Source organism: Onychomys torridus, chromosome 8 (genome assembly GCF_903995425.1).
Source record: "Onychomys torridus chromosome 8, mOncTor1.1, whole genome shotgun sequence".
NCBI lineage: Eukaryota > Metazoa > Chordata > Mammalia > Rodentia > Cricetidae > Onychomys > Onychomys torridus.
Genome location: NC_050450.1, coordinates 22373144 through 22388676, shown reverse-complemented (window position 1 = coordinate 22388676; position 15533 = coordinate 22373144). Strand labels below are relative to the sequence as shown.

Here is a 15533-nt window from a genome sequence, read left to right as displayed (position 1 = left end):
CTTGAAGTGAATTGAATAAAGGTCATGTATTGTTATCATTGTACTTTATTTCTTTGCATGTACTAGTTAAACTGTTGAAGTGATTAAGGATTATATCTGCTTTTTGAAGTAGGAGACAACTTAAATTTAATTGTTAATATTGAAGTGAGTTGCCTTCAATTATGAACTAGTCTCTTTTGCCCTCTTGTGGACACTTCAGTTTATAGCTTTAGAAATAGATTACATTAGCTTTAGAGTTTTGGTGTCTGCACACACTTGCAGAGATGTTCGTAGAGCTTTGGAGTGTCTAACAAGTAATTATATTACTTTTAATTTGGTTTTTCTGGCTTAAAGCATTTGTAATTAAACCACAGACTGTAAAAGCATTAAGTGGTAGCTTACAGGGCTTTATCTGTGCTTCTTGGTTACTGGCAATTTGGGGAGCATCAGATATCTTTGTATAGAAATAAAGTATTGTCATTCTACAGAGGCATTTGTTTTTTATTTTTTCCAGTTATTGAAGAGATTTTATTTGTTTTTGGTTTTTGGTTTTTTTGAGACAGATTTTCTCTGTGTAGCCCTGGCTGTCCTGGAACTCACTCTGTAGACCAGGCTGGCCTCAAACTCACAGAGACCTGCCTGCCTCTGCTTCTTGAGTGCTGGGATCAAAGGCTGCACCACCAAGCGCTGTGAGATTTTTTTAATTTTAATTTTTTACAATATTTTTTATTTAACAGTTTAATATCTTGATCATGTGCAAACCAAGCACCCCTTGGTCTGTCTTCTACACCCCAGATTTCCCAGGTGGATAGCTATGATATCTACATTTGTTTCTGTCTTCCAATGTTAGATCAGGCCTCACATTTACTCATTTTGCTGATAGGTGGGATTTTACTTTAAAATGGTAAGTTATCTGTGCAACTTACTCTCATGAGCTGTATTATGGGAGATAGTTGGCCAATGTCAGCTATCTCTCCTAAGCTATTTTCCTTCTCACGGTGATATGTCACTGTAAATGTCAGTCTGGAGTTTTGGTACACAATGGTATATTTAATACACAAGTGTGTAGTAAAAGACCTTGTTGTAAGATGTATTATTCTTTAAGTATTAGTATCCAACCAATTCATTTTTAAATTGATTATATCCCAGCTGTACTGCAAAGTGTTTAAATATAGAGGTAACATCTGTCCTGTAGTCAAGCCACTCACAGTTGTCTGGAAAGGCCTTTTTTGGTCTATTCCTTTAACTTTCCTTCGGAAAGTCCCCTGAATGCCGTGGAGGGGTTTTGTTAAACTTTGTTCCCTTTGTGGTAATTTGAATGCCTTATCATTTAGAGGCAGGAAGTTAACTTAGAGCCATAGAATCTAATAGATATGGAATAAGTGTTGAATTCAAAGAATTGTCTGTGATGTGTGCACTTACATAATACACACACACACACACACACACACACACACACACACACACCACATCACACAGGCTTTTTGTGTCATAAGTTCACAAACATTGTTGGTGTGGTACTGCTTCTATAAATTCTTCTGTAGATTCCTCACTGTTCCTGGACAATGACACTGCACTTGGCAAGCTCACTTGTTTTCTGATATTGTTGTCTGTCTACCCACCTGCCACAAAGTCAGTACCTGTGGAAACCAGGGGAATTAATACAAATACTTGGAAAAATACAGTTTCTTTAAGGGCCTGCCTTTTGTATCTTCATTTAGGGATTGTCTGATCCTGGTAATTATCATGAATTTTGTCGATTTTTGGCTCGTTTAAAGACAAACTATCAGCTGGGAGAATTAGTTTTGGTGAAGGAGTATGCTGAAGTTATCGGATTGATTGCTAATTTTACTATTACTAGCCTACAGGTAAGTACAAATGTATAATTGAGCTTAAACTATAATTTTAAAACCTATTTTCTTGGTAAAGGTTTGGTAGAGGTGGTTTCTTTTTAAATACTGATTTGAGTACTTGAGAATTATTCTTTACAAAGTTTTTAGGTAAAATAGTCATTGCAACACATAAAATAATAAAAATTGGTATTCTGCTTAATGTATAGTAATTGAAGAGTGATGAGAACCTCTAGTTAAATCTATGTAAAGAAACAGAAGAAGAGATTATGGGAAAATTACTGATTGTATTATGGGAAAATTTCTTTGTAAGTTGATGGGAAGCTCTGTTTCCACTTGATTTCAGCTCTTGCAAAATATTTACGGAATAGATTCTAAGGAAATGTGGTAACATTTTAGTAGTCATTATTGTAAGTGGCATAGTGAGAGAGATTAGTTTTTGAATACTTCTTGATTCATAAAATTTGTGTGGTCCTTAGTTATATAATCAGAATAAAAGTTAATTTTATCAGGGCTGGGAATGTAGTTCAGCTGATAGAATGCTTTCCTAACACTCACAAAGCCCCAGGGTCTAGCCCTAGCACCAAGTCACCTGGGTGTGGTAGTGTATGCCTGTAGTAGCAGCACTCAGGGTGTGGAGACAGGAGAATCAGAAGTTAAAGTCCTTCTCAGGTACCTAAGGAATTAAAGGCTAGCCTAGGTTGCACCAGGCTCCTGTTCAAAACAAACCAAAAACCACAAACTAAAACAAGAAAACAACAAAAACCCAGTTAATTTTATCTGTGACTTTTAGTCTAGAAAGCTATAATGTCATTTTAAATAACAATTTGCTGTGTTTCTTTGTAGCATTGGGAATTTGCCCCCAACAGTGTTCATTACTTATTAACTCTGTGGCAGAGGATGGTAGCATCTGTTCCTTTTGTGAAGTCAGCTGAACCCCACTTGTTAGACACTTACGCACCTGAAATCACCAAGGCCTTTATCACTTCCCGATTGGAATCTGTTGCCATTGTTGTGAGGTATTAAAATATTAAATGTTTTATTTTTAATCTGTCTTGGAATTTTTAAAGATTGAAGTGAAAACTTCATTCCATTGTTGGTGTACAGTTTTATGAGTTGTACTCATGATAGTGAACATAGTGCCATCACCCCAGAGACACTTTGAGTCCCATTTTAGTTAGCACACAGCTCTGGCAATAACTAATCTGCTTTCCTATTATTTTTGCCATTTCTAGAATATTGTACAGGTGGAATCCCCAGTATTAGCTTTTGAAGTCTGGTGTCTTTCCCTTGGCATTTGGAATCCCACATGTTGTATCAGGGGTTCTTTCCTTTTTATGATAGAGTAGAGCCCATTTGAGAATGTGTCAGTACACCCATTGACTGACCAGGGGTAGCTGGCTTGTTCACTTCTTTAACAATGGGAATAAACTCCTGACATCATTCCTGTACACAATTTCATATGAACATAAATTTCCACTTCCCATGTGTAAAATACCTACACAAGAGGGTTTCCTGGTGGCACGGTAAGTATATATTTTCTTTATAAAAAGCTGTCAAACCATTTTCCAAAGTGGCTATAACATCTGTACTTACACCTACGTTATAGGAAAATTTGAATTGCTCTGCACTTGACTGCTGGATGTTGATTTTTTTTTTTTTAAGTTTTATAGTAAGTCTAGTAGGTGTGTAGTGGTAACTCATTGTGGTTTTAATTTGTATTTTGTATTTATTTTTTGGCGAAATGTCTGTCAAATCTATTGCCATGGGGCCTGGAGAGATAGCTCAGTGGCTAAGAGCACTGGCTTCTTTTTTAGAGGGCTCTGGTTCAATTTCCAGCACCCCCCTGGTAGCTCACAGCCATTTGTCTAAACTCCAGCCCTGAGAATCTGAAGCTCTCTTCTGGCATCCATGGCCACCGGGCACACGTAGTGCACAGACATATACACAGGCACAGCACCAATACCTATAAAATAAAATGAAAATGATTTTTAAAAATCTGTTGCCATCCCCTTTTAAAAACTGGATTATTTCCTTAGATTGGGATTGTAGAAGTTTGTGTGTCTGTTCACAGTTCTTTGTTAAAGTCCTAAGACTCTTTTACTCTCTCACTGTCAGTTACTTGCCTTTATATTTTCTGAGTCTAGGAGATTGAAATTTTACATTTGCTGAGCTCCTGCTTATTATTTTTGTTTTATGTGTCATGCTTGATGCCCTGTCTAAGGCATTTTTACCTCATTCCAAGTCAGAGCTTTTCTTTACTTTTTCATAGTTTTTAAGATTTTGCACACCTTTAATCCCAGCACTTAGGAGACAGAGGCAGATGGATCTTGTGAGTTTGAGGCCAGCCTGATCTACAGAGTGAGTTCCAGGACAGCCAGGAATACACAGAGAAACACAAAAAACACCAAACCAAACAAAACATTACCAAACAAAATTTACACTTAATGTGTGTGATCCATTTGAAGTTTATTTTTGTTCTGAGTGTGGAAACACATCTGTACTCCGAGCACTTGGGATGCTGAGACGGGAGAATCATAAGTTTTGTGTAATACATGGAAGGTCCCTTGGTTACAAAGGAAGACTGTCTCAGCAACAAAAACTGAACAAACAAAAGAGGCAGGTTTTGTATATTACATTATATTTATATTATCTGTATATATGTATATTTATTAATATTACATAAAGTTCAGGTTCTTCTTGTCTCCATGTTTGCTTTGGAGGATCAGTTCCTTACCCCAGTGCCATTTGTGGATACAGACTATCCTTTGTAATTGAAGTTCATTCACATTGTTGTTAAAAATTAATCCACCACATGTTTATGGTTCCATTTTGAGATTCTGTTCTTAGTAATCCACACAGATTTCCACCAGTGTCCTCTCTTTAGTTACTATAGGGAAAATCAACTTTGAAATCAGGCAGTATGAGCATATTTCATTTCTCTCTTCATGTAAAACTTAGCATCAGTTTGCCAGTCTCTTTCTTTTATTTAAATATTATGATGATGATGATGATGATGATGATGATGATGATGATGTATATCATGTAGTATGGGAGAATATATACCTAGCACCTGTGTGACCTGTGTACAGGTCAGAGGACAGCTTCATGGAGTTGTCTCTGTTCTCCATCTTTACACACCTGGTTCCAGGAATCAAGGTCAGGTCCACAGACTTTGCAGTAAGCACTGTGCTGGCTGAGCTCTCTGAGTCTGGCCCAGTCTGTGACTTCCTACAGGAGCTTCCTGTTTGGATGGACTTTGATTGAATCCCCTATGTTATTTGGGAGAGGGTCTGAGACTGCAGCCATGTCCGGTCTTTGGGCAGCAGACACGTTGCATCTGCCCTTCTTTGTTTAGCTCTTTGGTTTCTCCTATCAGTGCTTTATAATTTCAGCTTTTAAGATTTTGAGCATACTTAGATTTAGTTAGCACCTTTGTATTATACTGTTAATTTAGTTTTGAGAACAGTGTCTCATGAGCACCAAGCTAGCCTTAAATTCACATCTAACTGAGGCTGGCCTTAAACTCCTGATCTTTCTGTCCTCAGTTCCCAGGTGCTTGAATTGTAGGCACATGCCCTCTCCCCCAGCTTACCATGCTTTTTAAATCATATGACACTGTTGTTAAATATTCCAGTTTCATTTCCTCTTTGCCATTGTAGAGCAGCACAGCTGGTTTTGTATTTTGAGCTTGCTTGTTATGATCTCAGTATTCACTTTTTTTTTTTTTTTTCTTCAAGACAGGGTTTCTCTGTAGCTTGGAGCCTGTCCTGGACTAGCTCTGTAGAACAGGCTGGCCTCCAACTCACAGAAATCCACCTGCCTCTGCCTTCCAAGTGCTGGGATTAGAGGCGTGTGCCACCCGGCGGTATTCACTTCTTAGTTCTAGTAGTTTGTGTGTGTGTGTGTGTGTGTGTGTGTGTGTGTGTGTGTGTGTGTGTGTGTGTCTTTTGATCATTTCTATGTACATGGGGTTTTATTTTTTACCTTCCAATCCATTTGTCTTTTACTTCTTGGTTCATCATAGCATTTTTACATTGCAAAGTTGCAGTGCTGTGATTAAGATGTACCACATTGTAAGGGAATGTCTTCTGTGTTTCAGAGATAATTTAGATGACCCCCTGGATGACACTGCTACCGTGTTCCAGCAGCTGGAGCAGCTGTGCACAGTCAGCAGATGCGAATATGAAAAGACGTGTACTCTTCTTGTACAGCTATTTGACCAAAATGCACAGAATTATCAAAAGCTCCTGCATTCAGCTTCTGGGCTAGCTGTTGATATGGCAATTCAAGAAGGTCAGTTTGTGTCACACAGTTGTAAGCAGTGTGCCATAGTGAGTGGAGCCATCAGTCACTGTCAGAACCTTGCTTTGAGCCAGGTGTCATGGCACACCTCTTTAATCTCAGCACTAAGTTAGGGAGGCAGAGGCAGGAGGATCTCTTGAGTTCGAGGCCAGTTTGTCCTGCTGTAAATGAATTCTTTAAGTTTCTCCCAATGTCCCCAGTAAACAAACTACTGATCTTACTGAGCTGTTGGGTATTTTGGTGACTTGACTGTTGATCTTTAATATTTTTCTGAGACACAGAGGATACAAGTCCACATGGACTCTGGCACAGCTGTTAATGATCCCCAAGCAGATGGTGTGATGTCATTGTTTTTACTAGTCTTGCTTTCTATAGTAAATTGCAGACATGGCCAAAGTCAGCCAGTAAAAGACACCTCATCAGATGTTACTTTTATTTGTGTGTCAGTCTTCACTATGCTTTTTCTTTTTCTTTTTCACTTTCTTTATTATTGTCTTTAACCTTACTGAACAGGGAGGGTATATCCCATTAAATACTTTTAGGTAGGTAGCAGAGAATAAATGTTTTTCAAATTTTTAAAATGCAATAGAAGGATGAAAGAATTCATAGGTTTTGTTATTTGTTAGGTTAGTTAGTATATAAAACAATGGGTTTCATTGGCATAGCCACCTGTTTGTGTTACTGTACTTTGTCCCCCATGTACCCTCTGCTCCTCACTGGCTATCTCTGCTCCCTTCCTTCCTCAAGAGAATCACTTTTGTTTCTATGTCTCATACATTCTATTACCTCCTTCCCCCTTCCTCCCCTTTGATGACCCTGTGTCTAGTTTCATGACCTATACACACCCACAGATATTAATATACCCTTTTATTCTATATTCATATATGTTATACATACAAGTTTAAATCTAGAGTCTCTGTGTGAGACAAAATAGGCAATATTGTTTTTTGGAGTTTCTCAAAATAATAATTTCCAGTTCCATCCATTTCCATTAAATGTTGTAATTTCATTTTTTTCATGGCTAGATAAGATGCCATTGAATATTTGTATGTATCATGTTTTCCTTATCTGTTTGTTGAAGGACATCTAGGCTGGTTTCATTTCCTAGCCCTGGCAAATAGCATAGCACTAAGCATGGAAAAACATGTACCTCTGTGGTCCTTCAACAATATACCCAGGAGTACCATATCTGGGTCAAGTGTAGATCTGTTTTTACTTTAAAAAAAAAGTAGCTATACTTATTTCCATATTGGCTGCACAAGTTTACATCCCAACAGCAGCAAATATATGGTTCTCTTTCTCCATTCATGTTGTCATTTGTTTTCGCCATGCAAATCATTCTGAAAATGGTGAATGATTTCTCCGAGCGATTTTACATTTCCCTGACTGCAAGGATGCTCAATACCTTCTCATATGTTTATTGGCCGATTGTGTTTTTTCCTTCTGACAGCTGTATATCAGTTCATCTGCCCACGTATTGACAGAATGGTTTTGGTTTTTTATGTTTAGGTTTTGAGGTTCTTTCTGTATTCTAGAAATTACTTCTTTGTCCACTGTGTAGTTTTCAAATATTTCCCCAGTATTGTAAACTTTTCCTCACTCTGTTGACTATTTCTGTCTCCCTTCAGAAGCCTTCTAATTTTATGTAATCACATATGACATTTAAGATTAGTTCTTGTGCTACTGGAATCCTTTTCAGAAAGTTCTTGCTCGTATCTTGAATTCTTTCCCTGTTTTCCTCTAGCAGTTGCAGAGTTTCAAGTGTCACAGAAAGTTCTTTGATCCATTCTGAGGTTAATTTTGTGTACAGTGAGATACATGGACCTGATGCACGCATGCATACTTGCTTCCTACTTTCCTTTTTTTCTTTTTTCTTTTTCTTTTCTTTTCTTTCTTTTTTTTTTTAAATATCCTGAGATGGGGTGTAGCTCAGGCTGTTCTGGACTTCACTCTGTAGACCAGGCTGACCTCAAACTCACAGACATCTGCCTGCCTTTGCCTCCCAAGTGCTTGAATTAAAGGCATGTGCTATACCACCCGGCTCTTTTCCTCTTTCACTGAGATGTTGATAGGGAGTGTCTCCCTCAATCACTCTCCACTTAAGAATTTTTTTTTTGTTATTTTGTATGTATGAGTGTCTTGCCTACATGTATGTCTGTGCATGCACCATGGGCAGAAGCCTGAAGAGGGCATCAGATCCCCCTGGAACTGGAGTTACAGACAGTTTTTAGCCACCATTTGGGAGTCAGGAGTCAAGCCCAGGTCCTCTGGAAGAGCAACCAGTGTTCTTAAACCTCTGAGCCATCTCTTCAGCCCCTCCACTTTATTTTTTGAGACAGGGTCAGTCATTGAACATGGAGTTTATTGATTCGGCTAGGCTAATTGGCCAGTGAGTTCCAGGAATCCACCTATTTCTATTACCTACGCACTCTCATCCCACCTCTGCTCCCAGCAGTGAGATTACAGATGTGTGCTACAATGCCCAGCTTTTACATCATGCTAGAGAGCATGCATGGCTGTTGCTTTACCAGCTGAACCGTCTCCTGAAATACCTGTTTGATGGAAGAGTTTGAAGAGCACTGACTGCCTTAACCTTTAGATAGTGTTCAGTAGGGAAGTTCATCTGGTTCTAGTTGTTGTTGTTGTTGTTGTTGAAGCTTTTGATTATTGCTTCAATCTCACTGATGTTTGCAATCTGCACATGTATGTGTGTCTAGAAATTTCTCTCTCCTAGAATTTTTGTGGTTTTGGAATAAGTTTTCAAAATTTGTTCCCTTTCGGTCTTCACTAACTTTTGTCTTCTTTCTCTAGCTTGTTGGCTAAGTGTTTGTCAGTCTTTTTTCCAAAGAACCAAGTCTATGTTTAGATTCTAGTGGTGTTCTTTTAGCATTATTTTAGCATATGATTTATTAGTTTCTTCCCGTTTACTGCTGTGGGCTTGTAGTCATTTCTGGGACTTTCTGATGTGATATGCCATTAGGTTGACCCTGGAAAATGTAAACACAGCTGTAAACTTTTTGATTTGGAATTGTCTTATAGGTGTTCCAAAGGTCCTGGTTATTTGATTCTAGGAAATCTGAATTTTCATCTTCATTTACTTAGTGATTATTTAAGAGTTATCATTTAGTCTGATCTGGGCAGTGGTGGTACATGCCTTTTATCCCAGCACTTGGGCGGCAGAGGCAGGTGGATCTCTGTGAGTTTGAGGCCAGCCTGGTCTACAGAGTGAGTTCCAGGACAGGCTCCAAAACTACACAAAGAAACCCTGTCTCCAAAAAAAAAAAAAAGTTATTGTTTATTTTGCATGTTGTGTTATTTTTGTGCTTTTTCTTGTTACTGATTTTTGGTTTTTTGCACTATGATCTGATAATTCACAAGAAATTATTTTGATTCTTTGTATATTTGAGATATGTTTTGTGACTATATATGTTAAGTTCATTTGATGAGTATTATTGTATTTAATTGAGAAGTACTGATTTGAACTTTTATGCTCTTAGGCGTTTGTTTTATCATATTGGGAGCTCCAATATTGTTGCATATATATTCCAATTGTTGCAGCTTTTTGATGAATTGGTCTCTTTATTACTATGTACCAGTCTTCTTGTCTCTTCTAGTATAGTCTACTTCATCAGCTCTTGGCCTAAATATATGCCAGATGGTTTTCAGCTTTTATTTGCTGGTATATTGTTTTCCATACTTGATTCTGTGGGTATCTTTACTATTGAGGTATGTTTCTTGGAGACACAGATAATTGGATTTGATTTATTAATCCAGTCAGCTGGTCTGCATCTCTTTAATAGTAAGCTTAGTCCATTTACACTTAAGATCACACAGATCACACAGGGATCTGATGTTCCTGCCAGTTGTATAATATTAACTGAGGCAACATAAACAAACAACTAGTTACCCCAGATAGGGAACCAATAACAGGCCAAACAATTCCAACTTGGCAAACTGATGAGTTCATTGGAGTTATTTACAGAGTACAGGAAGGGGGTCAACTCAAAGACACATCACGCAAAAGCCTCTTCTATCCTTGGGTGATAAAGAATGGCAGTGTTGGAGCTCTCGGCCTGACTTGCATGTGTCTGGGCTGGCCAGGCTCTTGGCAGGTTTTTTTTTTTTTTTTACTGCTTCTGTGACTTACGTTCCTTAGACGGGGTCTTGTAAATCTTACATAGTTCAACTTCTTGGACTTGGAAAGTTTTGCTTTCCTAAGTCTCATGAGCCTCCTTACTGTTAGGCAGCACTGCTTAGAGCAGTGAGTTGGCCCACCCCTTACCCCTTTTCAGACTGTCTCCATTATGTCTGTTTGGAGTTCTCAATGCGTCTTGTATTTGGATGTCTGTTTTCTTTCTCTGGATTTGGTGAGTTTTCTGTATCAGGTGGATCCTATGCCTTAAGTGATTGTTTCAGTTCCTCCTTCTATTCTGTGGCTTCTAAGATTTGATTTCTTGATCTTCCCAGAGTTCTGGGACCTTGTAGTCATGCTTTCTCCTCCCCCCTCTTTTGATATCTTTGTGTTGTATTTCATCATCCTTGTCCTCAAGCCCCAATAACTGTTTTCTTTGACTTGGTTGAGTTTTGGCAATATTTTGCACTGTTTTTATTTTTATTTAATTTTATTTCATTCAATGAGTTTTATTTTACTTTTGGTTTTTTTGAGACAGGGTTTCTCTGTGTAGCCCTGGCTGTCCTGAATTTGCTATATAGACCAGGCTGGCCTCGAACTCACAGAGAACAGCCTGCTTCTACCTCCAGAGTGCTGGGATTAAAGGTGTGTGCCACCACCACCTGGCAAAGACCTAAAGTTTTCAGCTTTGATAGTTTACTTTTTGTACTCCTATATGGCATGTGTTTTCTGTATTTAAGAAAACCTATGTAGCAGCATCACAGAGATTTTTCTCCTGTAAGTTTAATAGTCTGAGATGTTATGTTTAGGTCTGTGATCTTTATGATTGTTGTGAGTTGTCAAGATTTTCTCTTTTACAGTCCATCTAATTCTATTATCAGTTGGTGACAAAATTATCTTTTCCTTCATTGAATTACCATGATATTTTTGCCAAATTAATTTCTCTTAGAAGGCAAAAGTTGCTTACCAGACTATTCTGTACCATTAGTCTGTACATCTGTTCTTAGGCCAGTACAGTATGTTTAGTTAATGTGGTTTTACAGTTGATCCTTGAAAAGTCAGGTGATATGAATCCTCTAACTTTGTTCTTTTTCATAATAGGTTTATCTGGTGTGTGATGCCATCAGCTTGCTGTTTCTTTAAAGGGTAACTAGATTTCAGTAAGAAATTTAGTTGATATTGTCCCAATCTCTATTGCAGATAGGAACAATTAATACTGTTGTGTCTTCCACTTAATGAACTTCACATGGTCTTTGTAGTGCTTTGTTGATTTTGGTGTATAGTAATTAAAAATTATCCTAAATCTGCTATAAGTTTGATACATTCATAACTGATCAATTAAGAATAAGACTCTGTTCTGCTACTCTATAAAATTAGAGTTGTTGTATAACTTGCAGTTGTGCTTGTGTGGACTTGTTCTGGTAACTCCGCGATTGTGGTGTCTGCAGACAGCTGCAGTTCCATGTCTCTTCTCCTTTTCTTTGCCCAGTAGCGCGTCCACTGCCGTGTGCTGATGGCAGGGGACTTGACTTACCGTGTTGCTATCAGAACAGAGAAAGGAGTCAGCATTTATTGTTGAGTATGATCTGACCTGTGAGTCTTTTGAAGTTGTTCATAATATAAATTGAGGAAATTTTTGTTTATTCATTGAGACATTTATAGTGAATATTCTTGTATTTTTTAAGTAGGTGGTTTTGGGTTTTTTTTTTCAATATACTTTTTCAAATGACTTTTTCTTTTGCTGGTATAGTGAATTACATTAATTGATTTTTTTTTTTTTTAATTTTTGTTAAACCAGCTTTGCATTCCCAGGATAGTTTTTACTTGGTTTTAATATAGTGCTTTTTTTTTATACATACATCATCTGGTATACAGTATACAAAATGACTATTATCAGTGTTTGTGAAGGATATTAGTTTATAGCTCCCCCCCACTGTGTGACTTTTTCTGTCCTCAGTGCAAAGAATTCTAGTCAAACTAAAAATTTTTTTGGTTACTTTGTTTTGTTTTGTTTTATGGGAAATTTGTATTCTATCAAAATGTACTGGCAGAAAATTATTCCTAATATTCTGTTATTGCTTTTCATATCTGTAGGATTTGAAGTGGTACACTTTATTTCATTTTTGATCCTGATATATTTTTTCACTTTTTTCTTTTCTTCAATTGAGCCAGATAATTTTGTTGATTATTTTAGAGAACCAATTTATAGTTTGATGACTTTTTTTATTGTAGCTTTATTTTCTTATTTGAACTTTAGGGTCTTTTTTTTGTTTGTTTGTTTGGGATTTTTTTTTTTTTTTTGGATACTTTTCTAATTTTGTTGCAGACTCTAGAGCTTTCATGTCTATTTTTTTCTAGTAAGCATTGCTTTTATCACATAGATCTTGATGTTTTATTTTCCTTTCTGTTCAAAAACATTTCCTAATCAAGTTATGTCTTTGTTAACTGGTGCATTAGAATGAATGCTTTTCGTTTACAGGTATTTGAGGTTTTCCTGGCTCAGATTACTGCCTTCTAATTCCTGCCTTGGTCAAGAATCACGTTTTCTGACCTCACCCTTCTGAATTTACTGAAACTTGTGATGTGACTCAGCATGTGGTTTATCCAGGTTAACACAACATACGTATCTGCAAAGATTGCCTTGTTCACCATTATTTTACTTCAGAGTTCTGTCTTTGATTCTTTATTATTTTCAGAAATAAGATTGTAAAGTTATCTATACTCCTTTATTTCTTTCAGTTTTTGTTTCATGTAGACATTGGTAATGACAGGTCTTATTAGCTGACATTTTTCCTGTTGAAATCTGTTGTATTAATGTGCCAGCACTCTCGCCACTGTCTTCTCATATTTCCACTCACCTCCAGTCTATTTATTTTTTTTGTGTTTTTTTTTTTTTTAATTTCCTTTTCTCTTTTGATTTTTTTTTTTTTTTTTTAAAGACAGGGTTTCTCTGTATAGTTTTGATGCCTGTCCTGGATCTCGCTCTGTAGACCAGGCTGGTCTCGAACTCACAGAGATCTATCTGCCTGGCTCTGCCTCCTGAGTGCTGGGATTAAAGTTGTGTGCCAACACAGCTTGACCTGTTTATGTTTTTATTCTTAAAGCATCTCTTGTAAATCAGGCAGTAGTGGCACAAGCCTTTATTCGGGAGGCAGAGGTAGGTGGATCTCTGAGTTCCAGGACAGCCTGGTCTACAGAGTGAGTTCCAGGATAGCCATGGCTACATAGAGAAACCCTGTCTCAAAAAACAAAACAAATAAAGCATTTCTTGTAGATAATATATAGTTCTTTTCTACAAGATCTACCTCTACACCATCTCTCATTTTAACTTGAATGTTTTCCCATAGTAAAAGGTGGGTGAGGGTATTATCAACTGAATGTTAGTTATTAGAGCAGTTTCCTTAGAGCAAGGCTTCCTCACATGCTGGGCAAGCACTATACCATTGAACCATGCCCTCGGGATCGGAAGGAGTGTTTTCCTGCCACTGGTGGTATATGCCTGGCTTGGGCGTTGTTGCGCTGTCTGCACCTTGTACTGAGTTCCTAGCAGCTTCCTAAGCTGCCTTCTCTGTTGGGCAGAGTCCTCCTTAGTTTCACTGACGGTCTCACTCGGTGTCTGCTTTCTGTGTGGAATTCTTACTTTACTTCTCTGGCCTTTAGCTTGTTGGGCGCCTGCTATCTCTGACCCTGTACCTGTGCCATCCAGACACATCTGCAGTGTCTGGCCCATAAGTTAGTTATTCCTGGCCATTGAGGATCTGCTTTACCTTCTTGCACTCAGTGGGAGATTGAGTGCTCTGTGACTGACAGGAAAGGCCCTTCTTCCAGGTGCTCCAGTGCCAGGTTATGTGTACTGTGCTGAGTGCAGAGTGGACTTTAGTTCCTCCTTAACTCTGGCTGTTTCTCCTTGTAGATAAGTGATAGGCCTGTACTTAATGTGGTGTACTTTTGTTTTGTCTGGTGACACCTAGATGGCATTTTTAGTATTTTTTCTAGGTGTACATTCTGTGTATAAATAGTTTGGATTATGTTATAATTTGGATCATGTTTAGCCAGCTACCTGTAAAACTTGTTTGTGTTTTTTCCCCTTTTTAAATCTTGCAATGTTTGCATTAGTAAAGAGTTAATCATTCCTTTCATTTTGGTATGGCCACCAGATGCTGAACACACTTATGCATTGACTATTATTTGGCCTCGTATTCATTCTCGCTATCTAAAGAATTATCATTATTATTATTATTAGTAGTAGTAGTAGTAGTAGTAGTAGTAGTAGTAGTAGTGATCTAAAGTTTTGGGCTGTTCAATAATAAATTGAAGAAATAATCTTTAAACTGCCAGTTATGAAGAAATATTGAAGAATGCTGTAGAATAATGGAAATGAAAATACTACAAGGGAAATTAAAAGCTCATTTGGGCATTCCATGTATGCCAGGTTGACTCTTAGAAAGACACAGTAGAACGAATAGAATGGAGGTAGCAAGTGAAGAAATTGTGAGAGTGAATTCATCATCTGTATTGTTATTCCAGCAAGCCTGGCATCTACCGTCATTAACAGAGTCAGCCCTGCTCCTCTCAGACTGTCACCTCTAAACAGAAAGCCTTGGAGGTAGCCGGAGAGGAAGAATTGAGAGAGCAAATGTACTCAACTGATAATACTGTAAGGCACCCACAGCTCCCATCTTATCACTGTGTCTCAGCAGGTGTGTCCTGAGGTTGTCAGCTGTTGTGTGTTGAGTGTTGTGTGTTGAGACAGGGTCTGTGTGTTCAGCCCACTGTAACCCAGGCTGGCCTAGAACTCATGAGAGTGTTCCTACTTCTGCCTCCTAAGATCATAGAAATGGGCCATCATGTCTGGCTAACAATTGTTTCTTTAAAGAACCAGGTAAACCAAGGGCGTTTTTCCGACTGATAAAGCAGAGTGTTTACTGCCTTGAGATCCTAACAGAGATGTTAAAACACTTGTAAATAATTTAGAGATAAGAGAAGAACAAAGTTTAAAGTCACTATAGAAGTAGAGCGAATAGAATGAGAGGCTGAGTGGATGAAGCTGTATCTCAGAAAGTTTCAGCACTGTGGCCTTGGACGATTGAACACAGGTTGTAGAACTCAGAATACCCTCATCACTATTTGAGAGCAGTGGTGAAACCCACAACAGGAACTGTATTGAGCCGTAGTCACATGACATGATTGATGAGCTTGATGATGGGAGTAGTGACAGTTGACTTTCCTGAGTCTGATGACAGTGGCCAAAAAGCTAAGAAAAGGCG

The 15533-nt window shown here is 38.0% G+C and overlaps 1 protein-coding gene across 1 annotated transcript in view; it reads left to right on the top strand.

The window, feature by feature from the left end:
• Ranbp17 (RAN binding protein 17) overlaps window positions 1-15533 on the top strand; it is a 327894-nt gene that overhangs the window by 38149 nt on the left and 274212 nt on the right. The window contains exons 10-12 of the mRNA XM_036198233.1: window positions 1701-1847; window positions 2676-2848; window positions 5932-6125. Coding sequence (XP_036054126.1) covers window positions 1701-1847; window positions 2676-2848; window positions 5932-6125 — 514 coding nt within the window. The remainder of the gene's footprint in view (window positions 1-1700; window positions 1848-2675; window positions 2849-5931; window positions 6126-15533) is intronic.